Consider the following 16,792-nt stretch of genomic DNA (forward strand, 5'->3'; position numbering starts at 1 on the left):
AAAGACTCTCAATCCTATCAATTAAAAAGAAAAGCTATAGATTTAACGGGAAGAACTGGGGCATAAAAGAAGTCACACCCAAGCAAAACTAAAATCCAGCAGCATAAATCCAAATTCTGTAGTTCAGTGTCTGACATATGGGACCCACGAGCAATCATTTGGGCTCCAAAGGGCTCATGAAGTTCCATTTCTCCTGCTCTGTCATCTTCAACATGGAGTCTCTCCGCCAGCTCCACCCCACACCTGTAGCGCCCCTTGACAGACAGCCCACGGTCCTGGTACCTTCAGTGTGTGGGGTCTCTGCTATAACTGAGGCTTCACCATTACCAATGTCTTTTCAGCACCTCTGCAGGGATTTTCCCCTGCCACACAGTGTCAAGTCTCAGCCGCTTTCCATGATCTCTTCAACCTTGCATTTTGCATGCCCTCAACACCAGTACCACCAGAACGATGCTTACCACATTGCCAACTTTGACCAGCTCAATATGTAGCCTGGTTCCCGTGGGTCAGCTACTGTGTGCTGATCCTGAGGAAACATGTTCTTATTGTCCCAATGAAACATGGGAAATTTTGCTTCAGTGGTGCTGTGCTCTGTGACAATCAACTGCTTCTTCAGAATGATCAGCACTCTCAGGCAGGGATCCAAAGGCTCCCTCTTTGAAGGAATGTCAATGGGCAACAACTGATAATAGTGATGGCCTCTTAAAATCAGCTGAGATGATCCGATGAAGGTGACTTGTTCAGAGGGTCCTGTCCCACCTCTAAAAAGGAGGCCTAGCTTTGCTTGACCATGTCCACGCTGGGCCTCACTTCCATTTTGTCAGTTAGGCAACATTGGCACAGGTATCAACCCTGAAGCATAAACAAAGCCATTAAGATAGTCATCTAAGCATTTCCTGCCCGGTTCTGATGCTCAAATTGTCTTTGTATTGATGTTGGACTTGTTAATAGTGTTTGAGGAAGCCAGGATTTACTCCAGGTAGTTGTGGGTCACCTTTGTCCAGTTTAGCATACAAACCCATCCTCTGTCTGTCTTATTTCCACCTGACATTTACTTCTGACACCAAGTCTCCAAAAAAACTGTACCATAGACGATCTGAGCCCACCCACCTGTTTTTTGGGGGTCTCACAGATACCTTGTAAGTGGTTCTTATACGAGAAGACCTGGTATTTCGGGCCAAGGTGAGTCGCCACCCTGGCTCTGAACACTGACAGCCCCTATGGAGGGGACAGTGGGTATCCTGATTCTCCTTTGTGGACAGTAGGGACACTGTAGGGAGCCAGTTACTGACAAATTCTCAGCTGAGGTCTAGAAGCTTCTTTGGCAACCTCGTTTTGGCCACAAGATGGGTGGGGTGGGATGTGTCTGTGGCATGACCAGGATCATTTTCAAGGGACACTGTAGATATGTGACATGGGAGAGCCCCAGAGTTTGGCAGCACCCCTGGTTTCTACTAGTGTGTGCCAGTGGCGTCTTCACAGGCTCCAAACCAGAAATGCCCTCAGATGCTGGCAGATGAATCCTCGGGGCCCACTTCCCTGGCTGTGAAGTGCTGGACTGGGGATGGGATCCAGGTGATCTGTGGGTTCCTGCCAGGAGCACTGTGGGCCTGGAGCAGGGAGGCACACAGGCTCATATTCTGAGTGCCATCTTGGTTGCAGGAAGGCCACCAAACCCAATCGATTCTTTCATGAGGACAAAGGGGTTCTGAGGGGGGCATCCAGGGAGGTGACCTGTAGTACCTGGTCCCTGTAGTGGCTGAGGCCCTGCACTTCTCAGAGCTCCATTCCCCCTGCGAATGTCCTTGCTATTGCTCCTAGCTCTCTCCTGCCTGGGAAGCCCGTGCTCATGGCCTCTGGTAAGTCCCCGCCCACCCTAGTAACGGCTTTGTATCAGTAACACTATCCTGGACCCAACTGTTCACTCTTATGGCTTGCCTGAACACAGGGTGACAACACCTGGTCCAGATGTGGGTGGCAGGAGGTGTGTCCCTGTTCTCTGACTTGTTCACATTGGTTTTAGTATCTGCCTCCAAAAGCAAGCCAGTGGGCATTGTGGGAGGCCACCGTAGCCAGAGGGGAAGGTGGCCATGGCAAGTCAGCCTGAGAACTTACAGCTACAAGACAGGCTACTGGGAACACATCTGTGGGGGCTCCATCATCCATCCACAGTGGCTACTGACTGCCGCCCACTGCATCCAAAGGTGAGACACTGCTGGGTGTAGGAGACAGATGGTGGGCTGCCCCAGACCAGCTGCCTTTGAGCCACCCAGGGTCTGATCCCCCCAGCCAGGATGCGGACCCAGCCTTATACAGGGTCCAGGTGGGGGAAATACACCTCTACAAGGAACAGAAGCTTCTAAACATCAGCGAGATATTCATCCACCCCGACTTCAACAATCTTAATAAGAGGTTTGACTTGGCCTTGCTGAAGCTGACTACCTTCCTGAATTATGTCTAGCCAGTCTCTCTGCCAGAAGACAACTTGACCTTCAACTCAAATGTCCCGTGCTGGCTGTCTGGGGTAACCTTCTTGATAATGGTAAGCATAGCTGGGGCTGAAAGGTGGAGAGACAGAGGGGATGTTGCACAATCTCCTGTTCCCTGTTCCTTCCCAGAGGGCCAGCTAGCGGTGTGGAAATGAATGGATAGAAGCAAGACTCTTTTATGGCTCAGCTGTTGCATAGGGTAGGCTTCTTGGCCTCCAGTGAAATGCCCACAGGGGCATTTTCAGATCTCCTGGTCAGCAAGTAGACAAGGCAGAATCAGCTGGGGGGCCCTGGCTTGAAGCTGCTGCTGCTTTTTGGGCTCTATCCCATGCAGGAGGGAGTCTGATTAGATCCCCACGTAGAGGAACATCACTTCTTCATGTGATCTGGGTAGGTGTACACATACCTCTCTCTTGTATATGTTGTAGACATGCACCATAGACCCAGGGTGCAAGCAATGGCAGTGAGCTCTCATCTTGGAATATCTGAGGCCAAGATTTCACCACTGGCTTCAGGGCACAGTCCTTGTCCCTTCCAGTTTCTCCAGGTCCACATGCCATCATTTGTGGCTTTATCACTAAACTCTGTAGTGTTTCCATGTGGCTTTCCCCTCTGTGTTCTCTTCTGTCTCCTAAGAGAACTCTTACAATGGGAGCTAGGGCCCACTCAAAATCCAGAATAAACTCACCGACTAGGAAGCCTAGGCTGCCTCAAACTTATGATCCTCCTGCCCAGGCTCAAGAGCTAGGATCATAAACCTGTGCCAACATGCCTACCTCAGAATGGCCTCATTTTTTATTTTTATTTTTATTTTTTTTGGCCTCATTTTTTAAAAAGCTTAATATCATATGTAAATAATTTATCTCTAAGTAAAGTCATTCTGAAGTTCTAGGTGGACATAAATTTGGAGGGTCTCTAACTTCATTATATATATATATATATACACACACACACATATATATATATATTTTTTTTTGAGACAGGGTTTCTCTGTATGGTATTGGCTGTCCTGGAACTCACTCTGTAGACCAGGTTGGCCTTGAACTCACAGAGATTCTTCTGCCTCTGCCTCCCAAGTGCTGGGAATAAAGGTGTGAGCCACCACCACCCTGTTCTAACCTCTTTTATAGGCTGGAAACCCATCTAACATAGAAAGATATGTGTAGGGGTGAGCCCTTATGGGGCGTGGACAGGGGAGCGGCACAGGTGAGGAGAAAAGGGAAACAAAAGCAAAAGCACTCTCTCTTGGAAGCCTGCCACGCTTCTGGTCTTCCAGCTTGTGTGTAAGTTCTTCCTCTGGTAAGTAAATATATTAATTTCCATATTGCATTAACCTCCCTCGTCAGATATGTCTGTAAAGATAGCTTGAGATCATGACTCCATCCAGGACACATGGGGGACAGGAGGCTCTGACTCAATCCAGGCCAAGCAGTGAGGCCAGGGCCAGTGTGACTGGCATTAAGTGCATCTGTTGGGGCTGGGGGACACGGCCCCTCACTCCTGCCTCCTACACCCCTCCCCCAGTGCCTCTGCCGCCTCCCTATCAGTTGTACGAGGAGGAGATCCCGATTCAGGATGCCAAGCCTTGTGAGCAGGCTTACAGGAAGAAAATGCGTGACAGCGACAAAACTAAGATCATCTTTGAGGACATGCTGTGTGCTGGCACCTTAGGCTGAGGCCCCTGTTTTGTGAGGCATCCAGGCTCAGCTGTGACCCTCTAGAAGCTTTACCCTTCGAGGGGGGCTGGATTCAGGCACTTCCCTGTGCTTTGCCTCTGATGGTACTGCCTCTGTTCCCACAGGGTGACTCTGGGGGGCCCTTGGTCTGCTAGAAGAGCAAAAAGTGTTTGCAGGTGGGAGTGGTTAGTGGGGAAAGGATTGCAGCACCAAGCTGCCCGCAGTCTTCTCCAGAGTCCAGAGTTCCTTGTTCTGGATACATTGGCACTTCCAGCAGACATGTTCACCGGCTGCTGCCAAGCAACAGAGACAGCTCGCTGACACCGCTGTTCTGCCCTTCCTAGGCCCTTGTTTGCCCTGTAGCCTATCCCTTTGTCCCTGGCCTGTCCTTCCCTGGTGACAGGAATGCCCAAGTTCCTGGGGGGGGGGCTGCTGTGTGGTTGTGTCTGTCTCATTAAACTCACTGAATAAGTGAAGGTGGTCAGAGTGGTCTTTGAGGTGAGGTCATGGCTGTGGAGGGGGTGGACTCAGGGATTCCAGGGTCAGTTATGATCCCTCACTTTTTTTTGTAGCACCCCAGTCTTGAGGTGGAGTATGTCGATGGACAAATATAACAAACAAAATGCAAATCAGGACCAAGATTAGGATGCATTTATTTAGTGTGTGGTAGCACACACTTAAGAACCATTTTTTTTTCATAACCTCTTGACTTTAAGTTACTTTTGGAAGGGCTGTCCCAAGCAGCTAACTCCATCTCATTGGTTTGAGACAGGGCATCATGAAGCCTAGGTTGGCCTCAAACTTACAACCTTCTGTTTCAGCTTCCCAAGTGCCGAGATCACAGGAGAGAGAGCACTGCCAGGTCCAGTGTGACTTAATTTCAGTTCTAACAACTTCCTCCCTTGTGTCTGAACAACAATGTCTTTAGAGACATTGCTGATTAGTCATCTGGTAGTTTGTCTGCCATTGTCCCGAGATTGCTAATAAAGATTCTTGTCCTGGTTTGGTTTGAGTCACACACTGGTAGTAGTGGGGTAAGGGACAAATGTCAAGGAGCCAGTGTCAATGAACTCTTTAGGGCCAATTTAAGCAACAGAGGTATAGAAGGTGACTGTTTAGCTATATGTCTTTATGAAAACACAACCAACGAGAGCAAGGCTATCTTGAAAATTAAATAATCAGGTACAGTTTACAAATAATCCAAACCTGGCAATCTTTAGAAGGCTTACATAGTATGAGAGGTATCTATCCACAGAGCCAACAATTAGCATCAAGACACAGAAGAACTATATAGAAGCTACTTCTAAAGCAAAAAATAGAATTCTTTGGCTTGGTAGAATAAATCTAAAGGCAATTACATTTATTACTTATTTTATTGTATATATGTAAATTGCATGCATATCCATGTACTTACATTCAGGCCTGGTTGCTAAGGAGGCCAGAAGAAGGCATCAGATCCTCTGGAATTGGAGTTACAGTTGGTTGTGAGTCCCATGTGGGTTCTGGGAATCAAGCCTGCATCCTCTGGAAAGGCAGCCGGTGTCTTTAAGCACTGTGACATCCAAGTCCTAGAATGGCAATTTTTTTTAAAGACTTTATTTATTATGTACACAGCATTCTGTCTGCAAATATGCTTGCAGGCCAGAAGAGGGCACCAGATCTCATTACGGATGGTTGTGAGCCATCATGTGGTTGATGGGAATTGAACTCAGGACCTCTGGAAGAACAGCCAGTGTTCTTAACCTCTGAGCCATCTCTCCAGCCCTAAAATGGCAATTTTTAAATGCCTTTTTTTTTCTAAGTCTAAGACACAAATGGGTCAGCATTATATTATACATACCTTTTTAAAGACGGTGGGAGGATCCTTGATTCCTATCATTATCCATTTTAAACAAGAGCCAATTGGTTTCAGGAGCCAGTAGCTGGAAGAAGGTCCAGTGCAGCATGAAAAGATACTATCATTTTTATCAGTTGTTCCTTTAAAAGTGAGGCCAGCTTGGTGGACTGGAAGACTTTCCTTGTTGGTGCTCTGTAGTCTCATTGAGTGTCCTTTCTCATACAGGTACCACCATGTGATTGTCTTGTCTTTTTTTTTTTTTTTTTTTTTTTTTGGTTTTTCGAGACAGGGTTTCTCTGTGGCTTTAGAGGCTGTCATGGAACTAGCTTTTGTAGACCAGGCTGGTCTGGAACTCACAGAGATCCGCCTGCCTCTGCCTCCCGAGTGCTGGGATTAAAGGTGTGCACCACCAATGCCCAGCTTGTCTTTTTATCCTTAGCAGTCTTAGCTTATACTAGTGAGCTTGACACACGGTCCAAATGAGTCGGAAACATTAAATGTTTATCTTTTTAATCAAATACCATAAAACTTGTGTTTATGATTAAGGAACTAAAATCTTTTCCCTGCCACCTTATAAACCCTTATGCAAATGTTTTGATTCCCCATCTTAGTAAAATCTTTGTTTACATTAAAGCCCTAAGGGGGCCAATCTCTTCCCCCTTTCCTTCATTTCCTTTGTGTTGATTCTTTTAAAACTAGCCAGTCATGGAAGACTGTGGGAAAAAGACATAGTCACCACGTGGACTAGACTAAAAATCAAGTGTACTTCTTGTCCCATGTGCTCATACCAGCTGGCACAGTGGTCTCCATGTCCTGAATTTCTTTCTTTCTTTCTCTCTTTCTTTTCTTCTTCTTCTTTTTTTTTTTTTGAGACAGGGTTTCTCTGTATTGTTTTGGAGGTTGTCCTGGAACTCACTCTGTAGACCAGGCTGGTCTCAAGCTCACAGAGATCTGCCTGCCTCTTGGGAGTGCTGGGACTAAAGGCATGAGCCACCAACGCCTGGCCCCCGAATTTCTTTCTAACAGAGGAAAGCAGGGCATGTTCTGGTCAACTGTGCCCACCACTCAGGCTGGCTCTGAGCTGCTTCAGCCTCTTCCCTGAACAACAGCATGACATTTACAACTGTAAATTTTGCATAATATATAAAGTTTAGGAACAGTCAAGCATGTTTCTAGTCAGAAGCATAGGGTGTTAAATGTACTAAAGCCACTTGAAAATAGTTGTTAACAAAGCATTTAAAGATGTTGCCACAGGGGCTGGAGAGATGCCTCAGAGGTTAAGAGCACTGACTGATCTTCCAGAGATCCTAAGTTCAATTCCCAGCAACCATATGGTGGCTCACAAACCATCTGTAATGAGATCTGGTGCCCTCTTTTTTTTTTTTTTTTTTTTTTTTTTTTTTGGTTTTTCGAGACAGGGTTTCTCTGTATTGTCTTGGAGGCTGTCCTGGAACTCACTTTGTAGACCAGGTTAGCCTCGAACTCACAGAGATCCACTTGCCTCTGCCTCCCGAGTGCTGGGATTAAAGGTGTGCGCCACCAACGCCTGGCCTGGTAGGGCCCTCTTTGGGCCTGCAGGCAGACATGCATTCAGAACACTGAATACATAGTAAATTAAAAAAAAAAAAAAAGATGCTGCCACAGACCTATCCTTGAATAGACCTTGACTTTAAGAAGACACTTTCTAAGTTGCCAAAAGTCTGAAACACAGACATCAGAAAACAACACATTTTTTTTTCCGGATGAAACATACAATCTTGTCTTAAGTTGACAACATAGCATACTAAACAAACAATTTCTTTAGGAGCATCAAGTATAGAGATCGCTCAGTGGTTGGGAGCACTGGCTGCTCTTTTAGAGATACTTGCTTGGTTCTTAGCACTCAACACACAGTTCACCACTGTAACCAAGGTGCAACCAGACCACTCCGTGGCTGGAAAGATAAGCTTATTTGGGGAATCAAACGGCCAGGCTGCCTCTCAGAGGACAGCAGCCCACAGGGAAAGGCCTTGTCAATTTGAAGAGGACGTAGTGTTGGGAGGAGAGGTGCAGGCCAGAACAGCCTGGGAGGTGGCGTGGGGGCTTTGATCTGTGGTAGGCGGTTTCTGTTCATCAGGAAGGAGGTGTCCTTGCCCAGGGTAGTTGACCATCATCGTGGATGAGGGGAGGAATGGCTTTCCTCGTAGCAGAAACCAACCTTACATGATCCCTGGGGCATGATGAACTTGGGTGTGTGTTTACCCAATAACAATCCTGTTTACCTGATCAGAGTCCTTTTGTTCAGGATATTGTCACCAGCACTGCCATTTTGGAGGCCTGGCTTGGACCTAAAAACCTTTGATAGCTCCAGTTCCAGGGGATCTGACATCTTCTTCTGGACTCTAGGTGTACTGCATACACATGGTACACTTATATACAAGTGTAACACTCATACACATAAAAGTAAATAAAATATTAAAAGTAAATAAAATATTAAAAACCAAACAAAACCAAAAACTATCTTGAAGCTTGTGTGGTGCACACATTTAATTCCAGAACTTGGGAGGCAGAGGCAGGTGGATCTCCAGGAGTTTGGGACGGGCCTGGTCTGTATAGTGACTTCAAGGCCAGCCAAGGCTACATAGTGAGATCTCCCTCCCCCAACAAAACAATACAAAACAAAACAAGTCTATCTGGTTGCTTTAGACATAGAGATTAGGTTACTCTGTATCATCTAATGCATACTTATATTGTAGATAAGAACATGACATATAAACATAGTTACATTTTAAAACCATTTAACAAGTACTTCAGCAGGTGGTGGTGACAAATGCCTTTAATAATTCCAGCTTTCCAGAGACAGAGATGGGTGAATCTCTGTGAGTTCAAGGCCAGCCTGGTCTACAGAGAGGTCCAGGACAGACTCCAGAGCTACACAGAGAAACTGTCTTGAAAAACAAAAACAAATAAACAAAAAATAAAAAAAAAAACAAAGAACTTCAATGCTAGCTCGACCCTGGGAAGAACAGCCATTAAAACTACAAAGAACAAATCAGAGAGAAACTGGATTGGATACTTACATTAAATTTGAACTAGGATACCCAGGCCATGCTCTCTTGGAAGAGCCTCTCTCTTTCTCTAATAAATGTCAAAGAAGGCAAAGGTACCCAACTGAGATTTTGCCTGATTCTTAGACTCTTATTTTTCAAATGCAGTGTTCTGAAACCATAAGCAAGCAATTTCATGTGGTGGTCAGGCATTAGCCTGTCACTGTTTCTCTTTGAATAAACTCACATGCTCTCATTTGACTGACATCTTTTTTTTTTTTTTTTTTTTTTTTTTGGTTTTTCGAGACAGGGTTTCTCTGTTTTGTTTTGGAGGCTGTCTTGGATCTCTGTAGACCAGGCTGGCCTCGAACTCACTGAGATCCACCTGCCTCTGCCTCCCAAGTGCTGGGATTAAAGGTGTGCACCACCAACGCCTGGCTTGACTGACATCTTAACAAACACAGAGATACAGTAGATCTGCACTAGATTTAGTTATTTATTGTTTTCCGAGACACAGTTTTATAAGAGGAAGATTGCCATACACAGGATAGGGATGCTGTATGCTATTTTACCAGGGATAGTCTCTCCCTACATGGTTTCTCTGTGTAGCCCTAGCTGTCCTGAAACTCACTCTGTAGACCAGGCTGGTCTCATACTAAGAGATTTGCCTGCCTCTGCCTTCCAAGTCCTGGGATAAAAGATGTGTGCCACAGTGCCTGGATTTTACACTTTTTGTTTTAACTGACCTACTGTCAGCTGTGATCATCTCAGTTATGAGAGCAGCTTCTATTATTGCTATTTAGTTTCAGGGTTAGGGTTAGGATACAGTCCCAACTGGTTGGAATAAAGACTTTCAGTTGTCTATAAACCGTCTGAGTGGCCATCTCTTGTTGGCTCCCTATAACAATTCTCTCAGTCTAGAAAATTTTGTTTGTTTGTTTTGTTTTTGTTTTTTCGAGACATGGTTTCTCTGTATTGTTTTGGAGTCTGTCCTGGAACTTGCTCTGTAGACCAGGCTGGCCTCGAACTCACAGAGATCTGCCTGCCTCTGCCTCCCGAGTGCTGGGATTAAAGGCATGCGCCACCAACGCCCGGCTAAAGTTTGCTTTTTTAAAGCTTTATTATTATTATTATTATTATGTTTTTCGAGACAGGGTTTCTGTGCATAGCTTTACAGCCTATACGGGCTGACCTCGAACTCACAGAGATCCACCTGCTCCTGCCTTCTGAGTGCTGGGATTAAAGGCGTGCGCCACCACTGTCGGGCTGCAGCCAGTACTCTTAACAGCTGAGCCATCTCTGCAGTCCCCCTGCTATCTTAGTCCCAGCGGTGCTCCCCTCCCTATCTGTCTTCCTGTCAGGGATCTATCTAACTGCTAATCCCTCAATTCGACATTTCACATCTTCCAGAAGCACTTTGCGTAGTGCTAAGGTTGTCACTAATACATTCTCCTTGTCCCTAGGACTGGGATGCAGTAGGGCACACGGGAAAAAGGTGGTTTTGCCACTCCATAACTCCTGGGTAGACCCTGTGCTCTGAGACCCTGGTACCCTAGTGCTGCTGCCCTGTCCTAGCTGCTGCCCAACATCCCTTCTTGCAACAGAGCCCCAGGTAGCCACATCCTTCTAACGACATCCTGACACCAGAACCTGGTCATGACCCTCTCACTGGCCAGTCTGTGGCCCCTTGTTAACAGCTGCACCCCATTACCATATGGCTCCTGGTTCTTTCTGATCCTATCACTAGATGTGACAATGGTGGCTTGACTGTTGTTATGATGGTCATCCAAACATTTCCCGTCAGGCTCTGATGCCCATATTTTCTTTTTACTGATGTTGGACACATTAATAATGTTTGAGGAAGGGTTCAGGGCTCAGGCTTGAGGTACCTGTAGGTCTTCTTTGTCCAGTTTAGCATATAAACCCTTCCTCCTGCCCAGGGGTGTGGGAATTGTCTGCCTGAGAAATACTTCTGCCATAGAGTTCGCAAGAACCTGTGTCCTGGGCAGTTGTGGGCACACCCACCTCTTTTAGGGGCCTCACAACACCTGTGGCTAGTTCTTTCACAGGGGGCCCTGGTATTTCTGGAACAAAGGTGAGTCCGCATCCTGGCTCTGAGCTGCCTCTGAAAGCACCTATGGAGGGAACAGTGGGTGTCCTGATTCTCCTTTGTGGATGGTAGGGGCACTGCAGGAAGCTAGTTACTGACAAATTCTCAGCTGAGGTCTAGAAGCTTCTTTGGCATCCTTGTTTTGGCCACAAGATGGGTGGGGTGGGATGTGTCTGTGCCAGGACCAGATTCATTTTCAAGGGACACTGTAGATATGTGACATGGGAGAGCCCCAGAGTTTGGCAGCACCCCTGGTTTCTACTAGTGTGTGCCAGTGGCGTCTTCACAGGCTCCAAACCAGAAATGCCCTCAGATGCTGGCAGATGTGTCCTCGGGCCCATTTCCCTGGCTGTGAAGTGCTGGACTGGGGATGGGATCCAGGTGATCTGTGTGTTCCTGCCAGGAGCACAGAGCAGCCAAAGCCAGGCTAGCTAGGTGTCCCTTTGACTCAAGAAGGGCAAATTCCATTGTAGAGCTAGAAGTGGGGCAGGCATATGGCCTGTCGTTAGCATAGAGGTCCCTTGGGACTCCTGCAGGGCCTTTAGCCATCCAAATCCTCAGGGGCCAGAATAAGACTTCAGGCATGTATTGTCCACAGACGGTTTAGCCCACTGTAGGCACCAGGCAGCATCTGTTCATAGATGTGGCAGTAAAGTTAGTCACAGCAGTCACAGTCCTGGGTTGTGTGTGTCCCTGACCAGCACTGGGCTCTTAAGCTTCAGCTGCCCACTGAAGCAGCAAGGACACCCATGCAGAATGCCCTGGTGCAGTTTCTGCAGGATGCATTGTGTGGTGTTGGACACTGCGGGTCCAGCAGAGGAGCCCCAACCTGAAGCTCCGCATGACATGTCGTGTGTACGGCGTGTGCTCCCAGCACCGGGAAGTTGCTCTACTGGAGTCTCAGAGTTAACTAGACAAATGGGGGACTGTCTCACTCATAAAACCCAGGCTGCAGCAGGGATACCTGGCACTTCTGAGCCACAAGCCTGAGACACTGCCCTCATCTTTCTAACATTGCTGGTGATGCTGCTTCAAGCAGGTGGTGACACCCATGTAACCTTGGTGGCAAAGGACTTCAGGTCCTTAGCCTGGATCACCAGCCCCCTCCCACCCTTCTTGAGGTCAAATACCATTTCCTCTTAGCTCTTCCTCCAAGGGGAGGCCTGGCCAAGCCACCTGCCCACTTCCTGGGGCTTGAGGATAAAGGGGCTGAGAGGCTCAAGCAGGAGGAAACTGTCAAGACCTGGCATGGTAAGGGCACCACCCCCTCCTTTCCCAGGTGCCTCCACCGGCTTTGGATTTCAATGTTCTCCATGCCCAATCAGGCAAGCCCAGTCCCATCCACGCCTCTCTACGCTCCCATCCTTGCCCAGAATCATGCTCCAGTCCTTCCCATCCTCACCCAGGCTATTCCCAGGCCCCTCCAACTCCCTACCCCTGTGCTTCTCTCCACAGATGCTGAGCCTGCTGTGTCTGAGCCTCTTCTTTGTTGGGTGCTCCACGGCTGAAACCCCAGGTGAGTCCTCACCCCATGCCACCCTTTCCTTCTACACTGGCTCCATGAAGCCCTGTCCCCAGGACCTTGGGGACACATGTGTGACCTGTTCTACCTTGGTGTGGGTGGCACGCTGAGCACTGGCCTCCTGACCTTCTGCTTTTTCTTGTAGCACCTGTGCCTGAGGATGTGCTGGTGGGCATTGTGGGGGGCCACAATGCCCCACAGGGGAAGTGGCCGTGGCAGGTCAGCCTGAGGATGTACATCTACTACATGGCCTCGTGGGTGCACATCTGTGGGGGCTCCGTCATTCACCCACAGTGGGTGCTGACAGCTGCCCACTGCATCCACGAGTGAGTTCCTTTGTCATCCACTGCTGGGCAGGATGAGGGGTAAATCAGAAAGGTCAGGCCAAAACCTGGGTCTGGAGGCCTGGATTCCAGGTGATTCTGTCCAGGTTGTGGAGAGCTTGCCCACAGGACTAGACTACGTCATCACGACTCCTTTCTGACCGCAGGAGAAATGCTGACCCGTCATCCTTCCGGATCCACGCTGGGGATGTGTACCTCTATGGGAGCAAGGAGCTGCTGAAAGTGAGCCAGATCATCATCCACCAGGACTATGTGCATGGTATCCTGGGGTCTGATGTGGCTCTGCTCAGGCTGGAGAAACCTCTGGACTGCTCCACTAACATCAAGCCTGTCAAACTGACCTCTGGGTCTCTTGAGGACACCTCAAGGCAACCATGCTGGGTGACTGGCTGGGGCAGGGTTGACGTTTATGGTATGTATCAAGGAAAGGTTTGGGCTGTGGGAACAAACTTGCCATCTGAGGATCCCTGGTGGGTGGCACTGAGGTCCTAGGGAGCAGGATCCGGGAGGGAAGAGAGGGCTACTGACAGTACAGGGTACCTCTGCTGTTCCCCCAGATACGTTAGACATTCATTCGAGTTCTGTGCCCGAGAACAGTGGCGTGGCTGGGCCCAGAACACAAGACACAAGGGAAAGGCCATCCTCCCTCCTCTCCCCCATCCTCTTCTGGGAAATACTAGAACATCTGGCTCAACTCTTTGGTTCTTGAACTACAGGCAGATAGATTTTTTTCTTGAATTATTTACATATTTATTTATGGGGGCATGTGTGTCATGGCATTCATGTGGAGGTCAAGAGACAACTTACAGGAATGTTCTTTTCCTTCTTTGAGTCCCTGGGGTTGAACTCAGGTCTTCAGAACTGGAAGCAAGTACTTCTACCTGCTGATCCATCTCCCCAGCCCCTAGAAACAGACAGAATCCATCTTTAGAGTTAGACTTGGAGTCTGCAGATTGGTGTCTCACACACACACACTGTTCCAGGGATGGATTTGGTAGGGATAGAGCTGTTCTCAGCTCCCAGGATGAGTGGTAGTGGACAGGGAGAGCCACATACCACCCGCCCTACTTCCTGTCTCCCCAGACCGGCTGCCACCTCCCTACCGCCTGCAGCAGGTTCGGGTGAAGATAGTGGACAATGCCCTCTGTGAGCAGATATACCACAATACCACCAGGCACCGCTACCAGGGCCACAGATTCATCCAAGATGACATGCTGTGTGCTGGAAGTGAAGGCCGTGGAGCCTGCTTTGTGAGTTCCATTGACCTCCTCTTTCCTGTTCCCGTTCCCACTTCAAGGCTAATACCTACTGAGGCTTCTTCCTCTCCCAGGGTGACTCAGGCGGCCCCCTGGTCTGCAGGGCGGCAGGCTCCTGGAACTTGGTGGGAGTGGTGAGCTGGGGCTACCGCTGTGCCTGGACTAAGGCCCCTGGGGTCTATGCACGCGTGCAGTCCTTCCTGCCCTGGATCACTCGGCAGATGAAGATGTTCCCCTGAGCCCAGCTGCTGGCCTCGTGCTGGTCAGCAGATGAGTCAGCTGACCTCCTCCAGCACCCACTGCTTCAGCCTTTTCGTGGTCTCCTGAACCACGAAGTCCTCTGGCCTTCTGGGAGTCTGGATATCCCTGGAGCAGGGAAGAAAGCAGGGAGGATGGCCAGCGGGGGTGGGTGCTTGAAGGGGTGGGGGGAGGAGTGGGGATTTGCTAATCATGCAGCTGTTGAAGTGTTGGCTGGTCTTAATAAAGGTCTTGTGCACATTCAAGTTCAGAGTTTTGTGTGAGTTTACATCTCCTTTTCTTTGGAAAGGATGCCTACAGGTGTTGTCTACCATATGTTGGCAGAAAGATCTGCCCATGCTACTAAACCTGTTGGTTCTCTGTGTCCTTGGACAGCTAGATAGTCACTGTTGGGCTTCAATATTTTGGCATCCCAAGTATACTTGGAGTCTATATGTGGCTACACTGTGTACAAAGAATTTGGGGCCAGGGCAGATGGTCAGCATGACAAAAGACTTTAGCCATCACCAGTGACACACTGTGCTTGAGATCAGGTGACTCACAGACCGTCCTCATCTTTCACCCCCAACTTCTTTCTGTGTTGGGACTCTGGAGACCCAGGTTCTCAGACCATATGGATAAGGTCACCTGAGGAAGAAGGGGCTGGAAAACAAGTGCCTGCTTCAGCACCCCTCTGCCAGAACCCCAGCCCCAGCAAGTAGATGTCCAAAAGCCCTGATGAGAGGTCAGCAGCCCAGGATGGGGCTGGCAGCACTTATCTAGAGAAGATTCTGAGTTTCCCAAGGAGGATACCCGCAGGTATAGGGCAATGAACTGGGGTCAGCTCTGTGGTGCATAGCGGACAGGGGAACAGGGGTGTGGCCTGGAGGAATGAGAAGGAAGGAGGATCGTAAGGGGTGGTCCCGCCCCTACCACTTATGGCTTTCGGTAGCTCATTGAGGAAGGCAGTGGGGGGTGGGCTGTGCTTAAAGGTGACTGGTAGCCAGGCAGTGGTGGCACACGCCTTTAATTCCAGCACTCAGGAGGCAGAGGCAGGTGGATCTCTGTGAGTTCGAGACCAACCTGGCCTACAGAGCTATTTCCAGGACAGCCTCCAAAGCTACAGAGAAACCCTGTCTCGACCCCCCACCCCAGATCCCTCCCGCAACCCGCAAAAAAGTTGATTGGTAATCAGTCAATTCTATGGCCAGCTGCAGGCCCCTAATCTCACAAACAGCCACCTGCCTGTGTCCACCCCTGCACCAGCTCCCCGTTCTCTAGCGGAGGGTGGGTGGACCCTGCCACCCCTGCACATCTGTCTCTGTCATGTGTGGCCTGGAGATGGATTTAAGGGGAATAACAGTAAAAGGAAAGGTGTCGGGCATTTGCTGAAAGCAAAGAGTAAATCCTTGGAAAATGTTCATTGCTGTTCGCTAAAGCGCCTCCAGGTGGTGCTGCAGGACGGGAGGCGGGCACCATGGTTCCGGCGCCTGCCCATTGGGTATGCAAGGGGCTCGGTCGGAAGGCAGAAGCTCAGCACCTCCTGGCAGGGTCTGTTTGTGCTCAGCAGGTAGGGAGTAGCCTTTCCCAGGCCTTTCAGGGTCGTTTGGTTTTTACATCTATTTCTCTTGGAGAAGGGAGATCTATGTGGCCCAGGCTGGCCTCAGCTGCCCATGCCAAAGCTCTTGCGGGACGGTGCCCACTCTTTTCATCGGCTCTTATTTGCTGTTTGATGGGTCACTTGCAGAATGAAGGTGGATGGCCTGGCATGTACTCCGACTGCACTGAGTCTGGGATGGGACGCGGAGGGCAGTGGTGGAAGCAGGATTTGGGGACCTGGGACCTTTCTACATGACAACAGGGTGAGGCACCCAACATGCCCACTCAGACTCCCGGCGCCCCTCCCACCTCCTGTGGGACCACACGGGCTAGGAGTTTAGTAATGCATGTGTACCTGTGAAGTCCCCAGGATCCCGCCAGAAGTGGATCCTACCAATCTGTTGCTCTCAGCCTGACATACACTCTGTGGCTCCTAATTATCAGGAGGCCAGATTGTTTACTAGGGAGAGACCATCTTTCTCAGCCTGTGGAGGCTCTAGGTCTGCCCAGCAGGATGCAATCCACTGTCTATGCTAGGGTCTCACATGTATTGGGAAAACACTCTACCACTAGGCTACATTCCCAGACCTTTTTGACATCTTGAAATAGTCTTGTTAAATTGGCCAGGCTGCCTTTGAACTCACTTGGCAATTCTCCTGCTTCGGCCTCCCCTGAGGCTGAGATGGCAGGCCTCCA

The 16,792-nt window shown here is 49.0% G+C and overlaps 1 protein-coding gene and 1 pseudogene across 2 annotated transcripts; both read left to right on the forward strand.

Moving 5' to 3' along the window:
- The first annotated feature begins 1,799 nt into the window (after window positions 1-1,799).
- On the forward strand, window positions 1,800-4,570 carry LOC121141265 (annotated as a pseudogene).
- On the forward strand, window positions 3,724-14,667 carry LOC101833958 (serine protease 29-like). 2 transcript variants are annotated; one of them, XM_040748328.1, is made up of 6 exons: window positions 3,724-3,788; window positions 12,594-12,654; window positions 12,806-12,986; window positions 13,151-13,416; window positions 14,088-14,254; window positions 14,335-14,667. In XM_040748328.1, exons 2-6 carry the CDS (start codon window positions 12,594-12,596, stop codon window positions 14,497-14,499), a joined length of 840 nt encoding a protein of 279 aa, XP_040604262.1. In that variant the 5' UTR covers window positions 3,724-3,788; the 3' UTR covers window positions 14,500-14,667. The 2 variants fall into 2 exon arrangements, with proteins under 2 accessions (XP_040604262.1, XP_040604261.1); XM_040748327.1 differs by lacking the exon at window positions 3,724-3,788 and adding an exon at window positions 12,328-12,389.
- The last annotated feature ends 2,125 nt before the right edge of the window (window positions 14,668-16,792 follow it).

The sequence above is a fragment of the Mesocricetus auratus genome, unplaced genomic scaffold, assembly GCF_017639785.1.
Source record: "Mesocricetus auratus isolate SY011 unplaced genomic scaffold, BCM_Maur_2.0 Super-Scaffold_100007, whole genome shotgun sequence".
Classification (NCBI taxonomy): Eukaryota; Metazoa; Chordata; class Mammalia; order Rodentia; family Cricetidae; genus Mesocricetus; species Mesocricetus auratus.